This window comes from Sciurus carolinensis, chromosome 10 (genome assembly GCF_902686445.1).
Source record: "Sciurus carolinensis chromosome 10, mSciCar1.2, whole genome shotgun sequence".
Classification (NCBI taxonomy): Eukaryota; Metazoa; Chordata; class Mammalia; order Rodentia; family Sciuridae; genus Sciurus; species Sciurus carolinensis.
Genome location: NC_062222.1, coordinates 139,771,483 through 139,789,792, shown reverse-complemented (window position 1 = coordinate 139,789,792; position 18,310 = coordinate 139,771,483). Strand labels below are relative to the sequence as shown.

At 50.4% G+C, this 18,310-nt stretch overlaps 1 protein-coding gene across 2 annotated transcripts in view; it reads right to left on the bottom strand.

Moving 5' to 3' along the window:
- The window catches only part of Letm1 (leucine zipper and EF-hand containing transmembrane protein 1), a 36,041-nt gene extending 18,956 nt beyond the window's left edge, over window positions 1-17,085 (bottom strand). The window contains exons 1-4 of one of the 2 annotated variants that reach the window (XM_047567535.1): window positions 16,732-17,085; window positions 13,580-13,642; window positions 6,393-6,843; window positions 107-250 (exon numbers count right to left, since the gene is read on the bottom strand). In XM_047567535.1, coding sequence (XP_047423491.1) covers window positions 107-250; window positions 6,393-6,843; window positions 13,580-13,642; window positions 16,732-17,033 — 960 coding nt within the window. In that variant the 5' untranslated portion in view covers window positions 17,034-17,085. Of the gene's footprint in view, window positions 1-106; window positions 251-6,392; window positions 6,844-13,579; window positions 13,647-16,731 lie in introns of both variants that reach the window. The other variant, XM_047567536.1, reaches the window with a different exon arrangement.
- Window positions 17,086-18,310: the final 1,225 nt, after the last annotated feature.

Genomic DNA, 18,310 nt, shown 5'->3' with positions numbered 1-18,310 from the left:
GTGGATGACAAGACACCTCACCCCCATGTGTCAGCCACAGCAACACAGCTGTGATAAGGGACTTCAGACTCATTTTTAAATGTGCTCACAGTCATGATGTCCTCACCTTGATGGACTGGGTCTCAAAGGTGGATGGCAGCATGTTGGGAAAGAGCTTCACGGCTACAGGCAGCAGAAACTCCATGAAGGGCACCACCACGAAGACCAGGAAGGGGACCAATCTGAAGAGGTCAGCACAGATCCGGAGAAACTGGAGAGAGGAGGTCTCTATCAGGGGGGCAGAGAAAGATGGGAGCAGGAGCGAGCAGTGGGAGCATTTCTGTCATCACTTACAAGGACAACCATGGCAGTGGCTCAGGAGCTGTAAGTCCCAAAATCACTTAGCAGATACCTCCTGAAACTCATGTCTTTCTTGAGTCAAAACCACATGCCAAGCTGGGCATGATGTGGCATGCCTGTGATCCAGCTACTCGGTGGGCTGAGTGGGAGGATCACAAGTTCAAGGTTACCTAAGCAAGACCCCATCTCAAAATAAAATAAAAAGGGCTGGGAGGCTGGGGTTGTGGCTCAGTGGTAGAGCACTTGCCTCACATGTGTGGGGCACTGGGTTTGATCTTTAGCACCACATAGATAAAATAAAGGGAAACAAAACAAAAGAGCATACCCTCCACCCCTGCGAATCCACATGTTGATCATCTTCAGAAAGCAGTGTAGCTTACAGTCCAGGTGCACTGGGCATGTGTCACAGAGAGACCATGGAATGCTCTTTATTATACAAATGGACTTGTGGATTCCTGTATCTTTTCACTTGTTTTCACTCTCAAATGGCCCCAGACTGGACAGGGACAGGCCCTTCAAGATGACACCAGTTTCATCTTGATTTTGCTTTTTTTTTTTGTATTCCCCATTAATTTTAAATAGAGGGGTTAAAGCAGTTTCACTGAGGTAAAATTTGCGTGTCATAGCATTCATGAAGTTTAAGGATACAACTCAGTGATTCGTGGTAAATTTTCTTAAAATTTAAAACAATTTCTTTTTTTTTTTGTAGAGGGACAGAATGCTTTTATTTTATTTGTTTATTTTTATGTGGTGCTGAGGACCAAACCCAGTGACTCCATGTGCCAGACAAGTGCTCTGCCTCTGAGCTACAGCCCCAGTCCCTCTGGTAAATTCCATATTTTCATATGCCAGAAAGCTCCCAGCACTAGGCAAGCACAACTCCATTCTGCTGTACAAGCCTGTCCTCTCCAGATACTCCACGTCGGGCTTTTGGAATGAGGTGCACTCTGCCTCACAGCTCCCACTGCAGCTGCTCTGGAATGTCTTGGTCTGGTCAGGGCTGGTCAGGGCACCTTCACCATCTTGACTTCTTCCAGTCTGTCTGGGGCGTGCATTTTAAGGGAGCTCCTACAGCCTGCATGCACCCTGCTCAAGCTGAGCAGCTCCTTACGCTAAATCACGAAATCATCTGATTGTCCAAATAGACACAGAAAAGGCACCTAATGAAAACACATCTTTTCCTTATCAAAATTGATGGAATTTACAAAAGTTGCCCAAAACTGCCAAAAACTAGTAACTGATAAGATACATCTGCAAAATAATCTCAGTGACTTGAGAGGCTGAAGCAGGAGGATTGCAAGTTTGAAGGTCCAAGCAACTTAGAGGGACGAAGTTGAAACTCACTAAGTTTTAGTCTAAGAATAAAAAATTAAAAGGGTTGGGGATGTGTCCCTGATTCAATCCCCTGTATTAAAACAAAAAACAAAAAAAAAAGGGGGGGTGGGGGGAGTCCTGACTCATATTTCAATACGGTCGCACTTGAGGGCATGATGCTAGGTGAGAGAAGCTAGACACAAAGACAATTTTTGTGTGATTCCACTAATCAGAGGAACTAGAGCTCAAAATCAGGAGCCAGGAAGCCCAGTAGTGGCTGCCAGGCCGTTGCTTGAACAGCATCTCATGCTCTGCTCTGGCATGGTCACTTGTGTCCTAGAGACTCAGAAACCCACCTTTTCCTGCTGGTCTCTGCAAGGCCCTGGTACTCAAAACCAGAGCCCCAAATAACTTCCTAAATGCAACTATTCTACACTGAACCTCCAGGTCTTATCTGTCATCCTCTATTCAATACTACAAGCAAGTACCCAACAGTGACATAAACATGAGTCACACACTTCAAATGTCTTCCACTTAAAACAATGTTCATACAAATATTATTTAAATTTTTACATGGTCTTCCTTCACTTTTGTTGTACTTACAATTTTAAGAAGCACTTTCCTATGATTATCAGAACTGGTAACACTTTGCTCAAATCCAAATTACCTATGAGATCCCAAGCTAAGGAAAACCCAGACAGGCTCCACAGACCCTCCTTAGTGACAGTAACAGGGGACCTGACCCCAGCCCCATGTTCCTGTAGACACCTGTCTGGTCCTTACATGGCTGTTCCAAATGTGCCCCACCCTTTTTCCTTTAAGACTCATCTTTTTTAGTGAAATAGCAAAACTGTAACTCAGGCAGAATGGGAAAGTGGAGGAGCTGGAAGGGGCCCGGTCACAAAGCAAGGCCTTCCTCATTAAGCACCCAACTGGTGCTAGAAGGTTGGCTCTGAAGCTCCAGTGCGAACCTCTCCTGTAAATGGTCCCTCTGCTCCCTTCCTTATCAGCACCCTGGGAAAATTCCAGTCAGGTAAACAAAACAAAACAAAACCCTCTGCTCTCAACGAAGTACAGAACTAGAAGCTGGAGTTACTCTTCTCAGAAGCAACTCCCAAGATCATCAGGTAAAGTGCTCCTCTGCTCACTGTGGAAGACTTTGCTGGTCAACTCCGGGCAGTCTGTCCAAAGGATTTTGTGTCTTTCCTTTGGCTGCGCTAGTGCCACTGTCAGCACCTGGGAAAAGGCCACAAAGGAAAGGAACTGGAAGAAGGAAGGAAGGAGGGCTTGCAATGTGACTTCACTTACTTCACAAAAACCCAAAAGGCCTGTGGCATAACCATCAACTGTGAATACTCTCCTTTGGAAGAAGGGTTTCTATGAGAAGTCCAGAAGAGAGGTGGGCAGCCCATCTGTCACAGCCTCCTGGCCTTGGTCCCTTCCTTTTGGTCATGGTTGCAGGGAAATGCCCAGGTGCTAAGTCAGGGTGGGGAAGCTCTCCTACCCGATGGTGCAGAAGCACTGTGCCGGCAGGCCCACACTGCAGACATCACAAACAGAACACTGAGATCATCCACCATTATTCCTGCCTAATGCTGGCCTAACACTAAATCCAGGGCCACAGCCTCTCTGAAACCCCATGCTTTCAGGCACATTTTAACACCAAGGCGCTTGATGTCCAGTTAGAACAGGCTGAATTTGTTTATCAATGAGAACATATATTTCGAAACAATGCTTGCATATTTTAGTAAAACAGAACTTTTTGTAAAACACAGGGCAATAAAAGAACTTCTTAAGCATTTATAAACACAAAAGCAGAATTGCAAGTACCCTCTGTATGGCACATGTAAGCACAATTATCTTTAAAAGGCAGAGGATGGTTCAAACATTATACAATGTGTATATGTACTGAAACATCACGATACCTCCTAAATATGCATAATTTGTTTTTATATATCAATTTTAAAAATATATTTTTTCAGAAAAAGTTAAAGATACTGCTAAAACGGTAGAATTCAAACATGGGACCTGAAAGAATAAGCTAGTTATCTATCACATGCAGAGAGAACAAACACTCCAAATCTACACAAGGTCACGCCCCCAACATGAGATGTGGAGGTGCCAGTGGACTGAGAAACCAAACCCCCCCTTTTGTGCCCTTGCACCCTGCTGGAGGGCCAGGCAGGGCTACTGGCATCCAAAGGCTCACACCAGAATAGAGGCCTCAGGTTCATGGTGAAGGACTCCATGTGCCTGAACTCCCATCCCACCAGGTTGAATCACCAAGTTTATGAGGACTGAGTGACAGAGCCTCTCCCCTCCTATAAGGACACACAGCTGACAAATACCCAAAACCCTTATCAGTTACCATTTTACAAATGCCCACCTAAGTTGTGGGCATAAACCATTTTCTATTTCTGCAAGCCCAATGCCCATTTGCAAGTGAGAGCTGGTCGGGAAGGAACACGCAGGCACTTGGCTGCACACACCTGTCAGTGGAAGACGCTGAGACCCTGCATAACTGGAGTGGTCTCGTATTTTGCATGAGAGGTGACAGAGTGGGGCCTGCTGGCACAAAGGCTCCAAGGTACACCCAGGATTAGCTATGGGGCAGCAAGTCTACACAGGAAGAATACAGGAAGCGAGGTCAGGGTGAGCGTGGAGCCTGTGGCAGGACAACTTCTGGGAAGACTCTGGCTACCACCAGGGAAAGGGACCCACAGAGCAATGAAGGCTGGCTGTGAACTAGCTATCCTCCTGCCTCAGTTTCTTGAGCTGCTAGGATTACCGGCAGGCACCACTGCACCCCTGCCCACTCTTGCTTTAAAAGGATTGTTGTTACAGAAGCGTGGAGACAGAGCGCAGGGTACTCTGGTACCTTGGGCAGGATGGGTGGTGGGGTGGGGAGTACTCAGATTTGCGCATGATTCAAGGGTCCGTAGGGTTGCTATACAACATAGGAGAATGTGGGTATTGCAGGCTGCCAAGGTTTTGGCCTAAGTGCCAGTCAGGGTGGGCTGCCTTGTTGAATTGGGAGTAGCTGGAGGCCTTTAAGAGATGTCCAGGAATGAGCTGGGGGAAGACTGGGGTTTGTTTCAGGTATGTATGCTGAGTGGATGCCTGAGATCACACATGGGGAAAGAGCAATAGGGCAGTGGGACATAAGCAGGGTGGGGATAGGGCCCAGGTTGGACACACCTGAAGCATCAGTCACAGGGGTAGAGCTGTGACTGGACCTGCTCTCCTTGGTCCTCAGGGCAGAGGATGCTGCCCATGGAGGCACCTGGCAGGTGTCATCTGGGCCACACAACCGATGGACCCTACAGTGTCTCACTGACCCTGGTGGGTGGTGACAAGGGCACCTGCTGACCAGGAGACAGACACAAGACAACCCTGGGTCTGTGCTGCTGGGCACTAGCCAGTGTGCCCCAAAGCTGTAGAGGCCATCACAGACCAGAGGGGCCTCAGGAGGCAGCATGGGGTCCTGGACCAGAGAAGGACGTTGCCCGGAAAGTGGAAAAGAGAACCAAGTCTGGGTTAGGAGTGAGGAGCTGAGCTGCGACCAATCACCAAAGACAAGCGGTAGGCAAGCTGGGCAGAGCGTTTGGAACGCTGCAGTATCTCTGCAACTTCCCTGTGAGCCGAAAATCATTCCAAAAAAGAAAACTAATGGATGCATTAAAAGACTATTTTAGCTGAAAACATAATGAACAAGATAGAAAAGAAGTATTTAGGTGGCAGCCTTGAGAGACAAAAATACACAACAGGAACAGGGTACAGTGGTGTATGCCTTTAATCCCAGTGACGTGGGAGGCTGAGGCAGGAGGATCCCAAGTCCCAGATAAGCCTGGGCAACCTAGTAAAACTCTAAGCAACTTAGTGAGACCTTGTCTCAAAATAAAAATAAAAACAAAAAAGCCTGGGGATGTAGCTCAGCAGTAGAGCACCCCTGGGTTTAATCCCCAGTACAAAAAAAAAAAAAGAGAGAGAGAGAGCAATAGAGAGAGAGAGAGAGACAGACAGACAGACAACAGTGAGTCTTCACTTTTTTGGAACTGGGGATTGAGCCCAGGGGTGCTCTACCACTGAGCCACATCCCCAATCTTTTATAAAATTTTTATTTTGAAACACAGTCTTGCTAAGTTTACTAAGTTGCCCAGGTCGTCTCAGACTTACAAACCTCCTGCCTCCACCTTTGGAGTTGATGAATTACAGGCTTGCACCACTATGCCCAGCTTGTTTTTTTGGAGATGGGGTCTCACTGTGTTGTCCAGGCAGGCCTCCAACTCCTGGGCCCAAGTGATCCTCCCCATCTCAGCCTTCCGAGCAGCTGGGACCACAGACATGCACCACCATGCCCTGCTTAGGAAAAACTCCCACGGAGCCTGGACTGAAGGAGTGGTGTAGATGCCAGCAGGAGCTTCAAACAGGCCAGACTTCCCCAGAGGGATGCCACAGCCCTGGGGGAGACAAGCCTGGGGCCAGAGAGACACAGCCACACTGTGGACTTTTCAAGGGTCACACAAAGTCTGAAGCAGGGAACAGCAAGGAGGCACTGGGAAGGCAATGGGTGCTGATACTGCGGTCCTGTTGCAATTCAGTGGTGGTGTCCTGGGGATGTTCCCACTTTTGTAGCTTTGACTGACATTTTCCTCACCAAAAGCAGCAGAAAGCAAGTCCCAACGAGGTTTTGAAAGCAACCTTTGGGTGAAGCCAAGAGCTCAGTACATCCCCTTTACCTGCCTGCGCTCCCGGCGGGTCAGGGTGTGGCCGTTGAGGATACGCCAGAGCATGCGTGCGGCGATCTTGGTATCGATCCAGAGCAGGCGGAAACCGTGATAGTAATGCTTCAGTTCATCCAACACCTTCTGCCCAAGGGACTTCTTCACCACCACCTCAGCTGGCGGGCTGTACACAGGGCCACCCTCCTCCAGTTTTTTGTTCTTGTCCTTTAAGGATTTGAGGGACTTCTCCACCACAGAATCATCACTAAGCGGGGGAGATGAGTGCCAGCCTCGCATAGAAAGGTACTGAGGTCCCATGACAACCAAGCCTGCTGAGGTGGGGGTCCATGGCATTCTTGCTACTGTGCGCAGGTGCTTGGGCCTCAAAGTCCAACCACCGAGGGGCTCATCTCTGAAGCAGAGGTACACGGGGTGGGCCGGAACATAGCAGCCAGATGAAACATTCCTTAAAAAAAGGAAAAATGGCAATAAGGAGCCAGCCCCAGCCTGTGGCTGCGCAGCGGCACATACCACAGAGAATCACAACCACACCCGCAATTCCACAAGCTTCCTTCCTGAGACTTGAGACCCTCAGGAGCCCTTAGGAAGACTCGGGTATGAGATCAGAATGATGTGTGTCCCAGGTGGGGGCCTGTTTCACATCCACCAGTAGCTAGGTTCGCAGGTCCCCAGAGAGATACATACAACAGCAGAACAGACATGCACACAGTGGCACAGTAACCCCTAGAACTGACCCAACCTCCAGGCACAAATAACCCGAAGAGGTGTGATGCACTTGTTTGGGATTTGGGGAACAAAGTAATAAGATTGTTTAGTTTAGAGGTCCTCTCCCCTAACAGGTGACTTTTGACTGACTAAAGGCACTAGAGCAAAGGCACAAACTAAAAGACAGTCAAAGGTCTATTGCCGCTGTTCACTGGGCTCTGGCACTGGTTGCCCTTGCCTGGCAACCCCTAGCTTATACCTTGCCTGACTCACAGCCCCACTCAACTTCCACTGTTGTCTCTTCACTGCTGTCTTCTAATGTATACCCTGACCTACATCTGGGGGGCTGAGAGAGGTGAGACCTGCTCCTTCCCCACCCAACACAGGCTGCATGGGCCAGGGCTGATGAGGGTTAAATGTTAGCCAAAATCCTCAGACTTCTGTCTACACTGAGTCAGGCCCACAGGGTTGCCCACTCTGTGTCCATACACAAATCAGAAGGTCGGGAGGGCCACTGCAGCCTAGCTGCAATGACATCTGCCATTCAACGTGGGACAACTGGTCTGTCTATACAGTTCTCTTTCAGGTTTATCATCTCCTATTTATCTCACCTACCAAACTAGAAGCCTCTCCCGTGGCTCATACACAGATCCACCCCTGGGTGGCCCCAAGCTCCAACCTACCCTAGAGGGCTGCCATGAGTTTATACATACCCTAGTTTCTTCCCATTTCTCGTCATTTCTACACCTTCACAGAGTGAAGGCCTGAGGCCTTAAGCAGAATGTCCAGGTTCAAACTTGGGCTCCACTTCTTATCACTGTCTGATCCTGATCAAGTAACTTCAACTCTCTGCTTTGGGAGCTTCCTTTGCAAGTATATGTGAATATGTGCCAAGTACCCTGAACAGGAATGGCTGTGACAATGACCGTCCCATCAAACTAGTAGATGCAAGATGGGGACCTCTAGAACTGCTAGGCTTAGAGGATGGCTTTTGCAGGACCACAGTGTTCACCTGCCTGCCTCAGCTTGCAGCATATGGAGGACAGGTCCAGCTGTGCAATGCCAGCACAGACTATACCGGGCTCAGGCCCTGGCTGTGGACCTCCCTAGGACCCCTCCAGGATCCCTGTCTTCCTTTAGCCAGAATTGCAAGCCTAGCACTGAGCTCACAGCAAGCTTCTGAAGATGGAGTGATGAGACACAAAAGCACGCAGGGGCCACACTGGGACACTCATGCGGTAGGCAAGGGTGAGGCATGTGTGTGCACACATGCACTCTCCTGAGCATATGAACGCATGTACCCAACCTCAGTGTGCGTGCGCTCTCCTCATTGTCTCGCCCAGGTACCTAGGATCCATCCCTTGAATTCACCCTGTCCTGAGCCAGTGTTGCTAAGGGCCAGGCCACACAGAACATGGCAGAGCCCACGCAGGCTCAGAGCACCACTCGGCCACATTTCCCACCTTGATGAGTGGGTAACACCAGTGCCTACATGTGGAATACATGTCACTCCTATTTTTGTCAAACTTAATTATGCAGCTTTCCAACACTTGGTTAGCAAGGCTTCCATAAGAAGACAAGATGTCAGCAGTTTTAAAGGGGCAGCCAACAGGCAAAGATGAAGATGTGTAAAAACAGACCAAGCAGAGAAGCTCACGACACATCTGGTGTGGGGACCCCCACAGATCCAGCTGTGTTCAAGTTCAGAGAGCTATTACTAATAATCTATCCATGAGGGGTTAGCTATTTTCAAAAAGCATAAAATTATACCCTGTTTTACTTTTTTTTTTTGTTTCAGTACTAGGGATTGAGCTCAGGGGTGCTTTATCACTGAACTACATCCCTAGTCCTTTTAATTATTTTTCTCAGACAAGGTCTTGCTAAATTACTGAGGTTGGCTTCGAAGTTATAATCCTATCGTCAGTCTCCTGAGCTACTGGGATTACAGGCATGCACTGCTGTGCCTAGCTACATCACATTAAAACTTTTTTTTGATCAACACAGACCTAATCTCAGCTGGCAGCTGAGAGAGCACCATTCAGGAAGGCCAGTCCAGGAGGCCCAGCTTCTTACCACCCTGTCTCCTGACCTCCTTCCTACTTTTCCTTTCCTTTGTAAATCACCTGTAAAGTGGGGAAAGCCTGCTGAGCAAATGCAATATCTCAACAAGAAGCAGACAGCTAGCAGAAGGCCTGCTCAGACACAACACAATGCTCAAACACTGCTATGCAGCTGTCTGCTTACTTGAGGATGCTGACACCTACAGCCACAACCTGGAAGTCCTGCTGTCACCTCCAGAACCATGTAGTGCCTTGCAAAGGAGCAGCATCTCTATAAGCCTTACCATGTCAGCTGCACAGTCACTGGGTGAATAAGCATGGGGTCCCAGACCTACTCTCCTGTCACAGTGTGTCAAAATTTGTGAAAATGCCACAAGTACAAGGGCCTGCAGGCTGCTCCCAAGGAGACAACTCCCAAAAGGCACTCCTAGAACCTCCTGCCATGGCTGCCCTCAGACAGGCACAAAGTGAGACAAGGAACCAAGGTCAAGTCAGGGAGGACATTAACCAGGACATGCTGCCCTGTTCTTCAAGGATGTAATGCTAACAGGGGCCAAGAAATACCCCAAAAGAAATAAGAACAAAGAAAGGAAGAATGACAGAGTAACAGCTACCACCACCAGAAGGGAATATTTCAGAAGCACAGGGCAACTCAGAGCCCTGTGCTTACAAAGACTCCACATGGAGAAACCACTCACTACCCTCTGCTGGGGAAGTGGAGAACATGCACAAACAAAGTAACCAGAAGGCCCAGTGCCTTGCCCCAGCAGGAGGCCTGAGATTGTGAGCCAGGAACACACCCTTGCTATGTGCTAAGGACACACACTGCAGAGACATCTGCCAGGGGCCTGAGTGCACCCGGCCATCAGCACAGTGCTATTTCCACAGCACATCTCACTGGCATTCATGTCACAGGGAGATACAGGACAGAAAGGGCCTGTGCCAGCTCAGGTGTTCCCACTGAGGGGAGCCCAGCTGGTTTGCAGGACTACTTGTTGCTCGCTGCACAACTGCCCACTGCCTGTGCAAAGATGTCGTACTGCCTCGCTTCCCTCACTTCATTATCAAGGCCAAAAATGGCTCAGGAATGTCCCCGGTGCTGTGCTGGATGGAAAGTACTCCACGTACTACACCCCATCAGGGCCTGGGCCATTTCAACCGAAAAAGACCTGAGACTGTAAACCACTTCCAATGGGTACCACTCGCAATGACATTTCTGTGTGTGATTCAAGATTTCTTATACTATGCATATTGAAAAATAAACGCTTTCTGCTGGGCTAGGGTCGTGGTTCAGCAGTAGATTGCTTGCCTAGCATGTGTGAGGCACTGGGTTTAATTCTCAGCACCACATATAAATTAATTAATTAAACAAAGGTCCTTCAACAACTAAAAAGGATATTAAAAAAAAAAAAAAAAAAAAAAGAAAGCTTTTTGCTGCTCACCCATAAGTGCTGATTTGAAATGAGTTCATCAAAACAGTTTTACAGGGGCTGGGGAGATAGCTCAGTCGGTAGAGTGCTTGCCTTGCTAGGACAAGTCCTGGGTTCGATCCCCAGCACCCAAACAAAACAAAACAAAACAAAAAAACACAGTTTTACAGTTTTCATTAAGTAAATACCTTTAAAAAAATTTACTAATAAAGCATACATTTTATGTTCTAATATGAACCTTAAGTTAAAGGTACTCAACAAATTCAACATCCATTCCTAATAAAAATACTTGAAGAATAAAGAGCCATGGCAAAGAAAAGCAGCCTCAAACTTGCAAACCCAAAGCTTACCCTAAAGGCAATGAGCACTAGACCCTGTTCTGTTGCTATGATAGTACATGACTGGCTATAGCTGTCCTGAGGTAGAACTGGATGTGGAGGTAAGAACTGAAACTCATGCACCAGAGCCACTGGAGTGAAAGAGGCATCACTGTGGTGTACCAGCAAGCTCATGACCCTATCTGAATCTCGTTAGGGTAGCTGGCACAAATATCCACGAGAGTCACAGCTCTGAGTTCAAGCAAAGGTTTATTGACAAAGAGAGTCTGCCAGACTGCCCCTCTGCAAGGCACAACAGCCTATAGGAAAAACTTCTTAACTATATAGTCATGTACAATGGAGTAGTTAAAAAATAACCTGTCTGGCCCTGTGATTGTTACTTGACATCTTTGCAGTGGTTTTGGTAGTTAGGGACTCTTTCAGGGTGGGCCTACGAGGAAGGTCATGCCTGGGTGGGCAGGTGCTGATTTTCAAAATGGAATTACTTTGGCCTAAGGACCTAACAAATTTGTGCTGCCATGTAAGCAAAACAGGAAGTGAACACAGTGGTGCCAAGCAGCCAGACCCAACATTACACAGAGCAATGCCACACGTGTCAGCAGCAACCACTTAGAAAGGTAATAAAAAGGAATGGCATGCCTTTTTCTGAAAGAGCGGGGAATGGTCTTAAGGAAGAAAACTAAGTAGAGGTTGGGCGTGCAGTTCAGTAATAGGTCACTTGCCTAGTGTGAGTGAGACACTTGAACCTAGTCAAGACTCAGTACCAAAAAAAAGGCCCACTGAACCCAGTGGTCCTTAACCACTGAGCCACTGAGCTACATCCCCATCCCTTTTAAATTTTTATTTCAAGACAGGGTCTGGCTAAGTTGTCCAAACTGGACTTGTGACTTCAGCCTGAGTAGCTGGGGTTATAGGTGTACATCTCCTGGCTGACAATCTGATATTTTAAAAGTTACTATTCCTGGTGGTTTAATAAGTTTTATGATATTTCAGTCACAATCCCATAAAGACTATTTTAGAACTGAAACAGTTGGCAAGTTCATCTGGAGGGACACTCAAGAACTCAGAGGAAATCTAGAAATGAAAGTATAAAACCTGGTATCCAGACAAGCATCCACTAGAGAACTCACTAAGGAAAATGACAGATGCTGGAACTACAGATGTACCACCCTGGACCTATAATGGATGCCTGAGTAAGCTCTGGGGTTGTCAATCAGAGCATCTCTATCCCACACCTGAGTGGATTCATGTAGATAAGTTGAGTCCACATGAGAAGCACCTAATCAGCATTGGGGTCAGGACTTTAAAACCAGAAGCCCAGACTCCAGCTTCTCCTGAACCCAAAGAGCAGGCCCTTCAGAGTTACATTCTGCATGGTGCCCAAGAGTTCAACCCCAGGTCACCACCACATTCCCAGCCACCCACAAACCTTAGAGCTGGCTTCAGAATGAGATGAAGAAAAGCACACTTTGGCAGGAGTAAAGCTGCTCTGTGTGCTACATTAATACTGCCATTCATCAGAAGACTGCATGTCATCAGTCCTGAGACTGTCAAAGAGAAACCTAACTAACCTCACCTGCAGGGCTGAGCAGACGGTGGAAGGCACAGACTGGGCCATGCTCTTCTTCTTCTTCTTCTTTAAATGTTTTATTTTTATTTTAATTTTCTTTCGTTCTAAATGGTCTCAATACTTTTATTTTATGTGGTGCTGAGGATCCAACCCAGTGCCTCACACGTGCTAGGCAAGTGCTCGACCACTGAGCTACAACCCTAGCCTGGGGCCATGTCCTTTTATGTTTGTTTGTTCTGTGGTAGTACAGATTGAATCTAGGGGTGCTCCACCCCTGTACTATACCCCCACCTTTTCTATTTTTAGACAAGGTCTCACCAAATTACCCAGGCCAGTCTTGAACTTGCAATCCTCCTGCCTCAGTCTCCTACCACTGCACTGTGTGTCATCTAACTAAGCTGTGGGTGCCACACAGAAAGCTAAGTCTGAGGTGCATCCCCAGAGCCAGGTGCAGGGCCTGCTGGGGTTATTCCTGAGTCAGTATGCCCCTGAAAGACCATGTTCAAGGGAGGGTCTGCTCTGCACCCATAGAAGGATCCCAACGCTCCAACTAATACTGCCAAACAGCTTAGGGTATGATGACATGGGAAGCTGTGTGAAGCACGGAAAGACTACCACACCAAGGGCTGGGGTTGTGGCTCAGTGGTGGAGCGCTTGCCTAGGACATGAGAGGCACTGGGTTCGATCCTCAGCACCACATATAAATAAATAAAGGTACTGTCTACATCTACAACTAAAAATACTATAAAAAAAAAAAAAAAAAAAAAAGATTAGGACACCAGATTGCCAGAACTGTGAGCAGTCCACAGGTATGACTGTGCTAACGCAGCTCATAAGAAAAAGGGCTGGTAAAGACCCCAAAAAACAAGTGGCATATACAACTGTGTGCGGGATGTGAGTACTTATTTTTAAGATTACTAATGTATGTAGTTATATAAACATCAAAACAAAAAGATAAAGATTTAAAAGAAACAAAAACAAAGAATAAAGCAGGCTCTACTATTTCTCTGAAGAAGCAAGAGTCACACATCACACACCATTCTCAAGCAGACAGGTGCACAGTGACAAATGTACTTACAGGCGGCTTATCAACCCCGTGGTGCTGGCACAACTGAGACAAGCACGACGCTGATGCCCCAGACTACCTATGACAAATACAAGGGAGAAGTGAGTGAACAGGTCCCAACCAGGCATCTGCGAAAGTCTGAGAGTAGAAACGCATTAAGTTTCTGGAAACCTGTTTTAGATACAAAAAGGCTTCAGAGCATAGCTAAGTGAAAAGTTTCCCCATTTAGGAAACAGGGTCTCAGGGCAGCCTTGAGGGGAAAGTCAAGCAGGCCAAGCCCCAGAAAAGGGGCGCTGGGTTCCTAGCTTAGGACCTGTAGTTCCTGCTTGTTGGACCCCCCAGTCCCTGCTAGCCTTGGCTGGCTTTGATGGTCAGAGGCCAAAGCATATATGACCCCCCAATGCACAGGCAGTCCTACAGATCAAGCAACAACCCCAGGGTGGCAAGGGCTGAGGATTACGGGAAAAACCAACACCAAGAGGAAGGTGTTTCTTGGATAACAGCTGTGATGAGCAAACAGGTCATTTTTCAGGATTCAGATATAGTTCTGATGCTCTCCCTAACTGGTTCTAGTTCCCATAAGCATGTCAGAGCTTATTCACACCACCATGAGGGTGATGCCAACAAATTGCATGCAGGGAACAAGACAGTTGTGGGTGCAGTGGGTCCATGGGCACCAACCCTAGGAGGGTCCAGCTCAGCCTGTGCAGAGTCAACCTTTTGTCCATCTATAACTAATAAAACCACTGGGAACAGTCTGGTTAGGAAGTTGGGGGCTGGGGATATATAGTTCAGTGGTAGAGTACTTGCCTAATAAGTTGGGGCTGGGCTCACCAGTGTTCAGTCAACACAATTCATAATGTAAAAAATGTTTAGCTACATTCTTACGTGCATCAAGTGCTACAAGTTAAATTTAAAAGTACAGGGTCATGAGCACACCGTTCCCGCCCCTTCCTCTATGTTAAGGAAGTGGCCAGGTACTTCCTCCCTGCCTGGCCACTCTGGTCCCTCCAGGATTTTGCTCAGAACCCCCCACCCACCTAGCCCCAAGCAGACAGTCTGAGTGGATAATGCTTTAACAGTTCCTGTCTCACTTCCTCTGCCCTATCCAAATCCACTCTCCATAGAAACCCCTCAGGAAAAGGTCACCCAGATTGCCAGGGCTCAGGAGCCCATCTCCCACCAGAAAGGATGTCCAGGTTACCTACACATCTGCCCACTACAAATGTGGGTCCCACAGCCCCCTCAGTTCTGATAATTTGCACAGAACCCAGCGAAGTGCTTCAGTCACTATCAGAGTGCATCATGAAAGAGCAGCCAGAGGAAGAGGCATAGAGGGCACCAGGAGGATCCTAAGCACATCAGGTTCCTTCCACAGCCTCATCAAAGGCACAACTAACTACACTATAAACCCAATCTCCATATCCTTCCCTTCCTTGGAGGTTGGGGCTAAAATTCCAACCATTCAATCTGTCTGGCCAGCACCACCTGAACCTCCATAAACTTGGGTGCAAGAAGGGGCTTGTTGTGAATAACAAAGCCAATATGGTTACACCCAGAAATTCCTGACATTACAAGGGTTGTGAGAGTTCAGCATCAGGGACAGAAACCAAATTTATATTTTTACTATACCACACCATACTTCTGGCCTCCAAGAGAACAAACTCTCATGTCAGGATCCTGACCTCCCTCCTCTTCAGAGGTTTCCCAGGGTCTGCTGGGCCCTGCACTTTGAACTGCACCAAAAACTCCTGCCTGACCCCACAGCCTGCTCCTCCACAGTCCCCCTGGGTTTAGAAAATAGCTCTGTGGGCCTCAGGGCTGGATACTTCTCTCCCATTAATCACTCAGATGGGCTTCAAACAGTAACTTCCTCCCAAAGAAGAAAACATGGAAAGGGGAGGGGAGTACCAGACAAGCACACCTAGGGATGAAGGTCAATATTAACAGTGGTATGAACAGTGATAAAGCATCTTGGCAGCACTGAGGCTAGATAGGATGTGATGAGACCTCCTGGGTCCTACCTTCTCCAAACCCATTATCCCCAGCTTCAATATGAAAAAACATTTTTAAAAAATTCTGAGAGAAGCATCCTAGTATGTACTCCACAAAACTATCAAGGTCATGGAAAACAAGGGAAGGCTAAAAAAGTGTCATAACCTAAGGAGCTGTGACTAAATGAAATGTGTCCTGAATGGGTCCAGGAGCAGAGAGAATATCAAAATAAGTATGTACAGAATAAAGAAAAAGTACATAAAACCATGTACATGTAACAGATTAAAAGGAATCTGATTATGGTATTGTCCTTAGCTCATTAGCTGTGAAGTGAACCACACCAACCAGGGACTTTGATAATGACTTCTGATATTCCAGGGGAATATCACTTCGGGGCATTCACGAACCTGCTCCCCACAGCCCAGACCTGGGTCCCATGGGCTCTGAATATCCTGTTGGTTCTGCAGCAAACCATCTGTCTAACCCACCAGCCAGGAGTGTCTCTGTACAAAGAACAATAACTACAGAACTACAGAAAACATTCTGTTCTGGAATAAGAGCGGGAGGGAGGAAGGAAGAAAACGATCTAATTTTTAAGTCATAAATATGCTGCAGAAATGTGTAGAGGCAGAAGTATCGCCAGCATCCCCAACAGACAACTCTCACGGCAGGGGCAGCGCGACCTGGGCAGCTCCTGCAGTTCTCCTCACCCGCCATCGCTGCTAAAAATGCCCAGAGCCGCGCCTGTCCTGGTGCACGCGCCCAGAACTGCAGTCTCACCGCCACGGCAACCTCAGAGACAGGCACGAACGCCAAGGCTGGGGAAGACCGGCGCCCAGCTCGGCCGCGGCCAGCCCGCGCCCCACCCGGGCAATGGCGGGCGGGCGGTGCCCGGGCCGGCGGGCTCCGGTCTCCGCCTGAGCGTGACCACAGGGCACACCGGTCCTCGACGGCGGGCGCCGCGCTCCGCCGCACCGGGGGCGCGGGAACTTTCCCACCCCCTCCCTCGGCGGCAGTGACCTGGGGCAACCCGGGCGACTAAGGTCACAGCGCCGCCGGGCGCCCCGAGGGCCGGACGCGGCGGGGAGGCGCCGCGGCACCCGGGCCCAAGCGGGGCCCCCGAGACCCTGCGCCCCGCCCCGGCCCGGCCCGGCCCGCCGGCCTCTCACCCCGCGGGGCTGCGGCGCGGGGCGGCGAGAGGCGTGCAGGCCCCCGGCCGCGGTAGCTCCTCAGCAAGATGGACGCCATGCGCCGGCCGAGACGGCCTCCTGCGGCAGCCTCCTCTTCCTCCGCGGTGGCCGCGGCTCCTCGCCGTCCGGGCAGCGCCTGGGCCCGGCCCGCGCGGACGGCCGACGGCAGAGGTTGGCTGCTGACAGCAGGCTCTCAGCGCAAGGACCCGGCACCGGCGGCGGCCATGTCCCGGCACAGACGTCCGGCGGGGCGGGGCGGGGCGACGGACCGCCACTCCCATTGGCCCCGCGGGCGCCCGCCGCCGACCAGGTGCGGGGCGGCCCTGCGCCGCCGACTGGCGGCCCCGGCGTGCACCGCGCGGCCCGCCCTGGGACTGCAGGTCCCGGCGTGCACCGCGCGGCCCGCCCTTCCCGCCCTGGGACTGCAGGTCCCGACGTGCACCGCGCGGCCCGCCCTTCCCGCCCTGGGACTGCAGGTCCCGACGTGCACCGCGCGGCCCGCCCTTCCCGCCCTGGGACTGCAGGTCCCGACGTGCACCGCGCGGTCTCCCCGCGAGCGCACGGCATTCTGGTTCTCGTGGTCCCGCGGGGCTCCCGCGCACGCGCAGTGGCTGTTCTCCCACCGGAATCTTGGCTGCGAGTCGGCCGCCCGCGGTGTGTTGCATACGGCTTCTGGGACACTGGGGGAGCGCTTTCCGGCGCCGTGCACCCTCCAGGGGCAGCGCGCAGGACCCAGGCCGCTCTTGCCTGTCCGAGCGCCCAGGTCGCCCTCGGCCCGGGTCCTCGTCCGGCTGCCGGCGCCCTGCCTGCGGTGGGCGGCGTTCCCCACACCCGGTACTGCTGGGTGTGCGGGCATCGCCTCTGGACAGCGCTGGACCTCCTTTCCGCGGGAAGCGCATCAACACAGCCACTCTGCCCCGCGGGCCGGGGCCTCCATGGGGTGGCGACAGCGCCAGGTTCCCTGCGGGTCCCACGTCCCCGTCTGCAAAGGAAAAGTCGAGGGCCTGTCTCGGGCCTTCCAGGACCCCGCCGTAGAGGGTCCGGGCCGCCAACGGACAGCCACTCCCCACGCCCGGCTCACTGACCGCTCAAGCGCTGGCCCGCAAAAAGTTGCCTCCCGCCCACCCTGCAGCCGGCCTGCCAGCTCCAAAGGAGTGACTTCAGCCTCGCCGTCCCTTCCCTTCCTTCAGCGCGGAATGGATGGAGTGAGGCAGGCCGAGAAAAGGTGGGGACCCACGGGATCTACGCCCGCGGCACCCCGGCCCTCCCCGGCACACCCCTGCTCACAGACCTACACCCCAATCCAGGGATACCAGTCCCTTCCTCAGGGCTTCCCTCACCGCTGACCACTGCCTGGCCTTTGCTCCTCTCAGGCTCCCTGCAGAAGGCCTTATCCGTCCTTTCCCTACCCTCTCTGCCTTGTTCGTGGGGGTGGGAGTTGGGTAAATTTAGGGCATGGGTCCTGCATCTCTGCTCTCTGGGTGCACAAGTGAGGAACTCCTGATCCCAGCCTGCTCCCTAGTGTTGAGAGGTAATTTGAGGCTCCCTCTCCATCCCC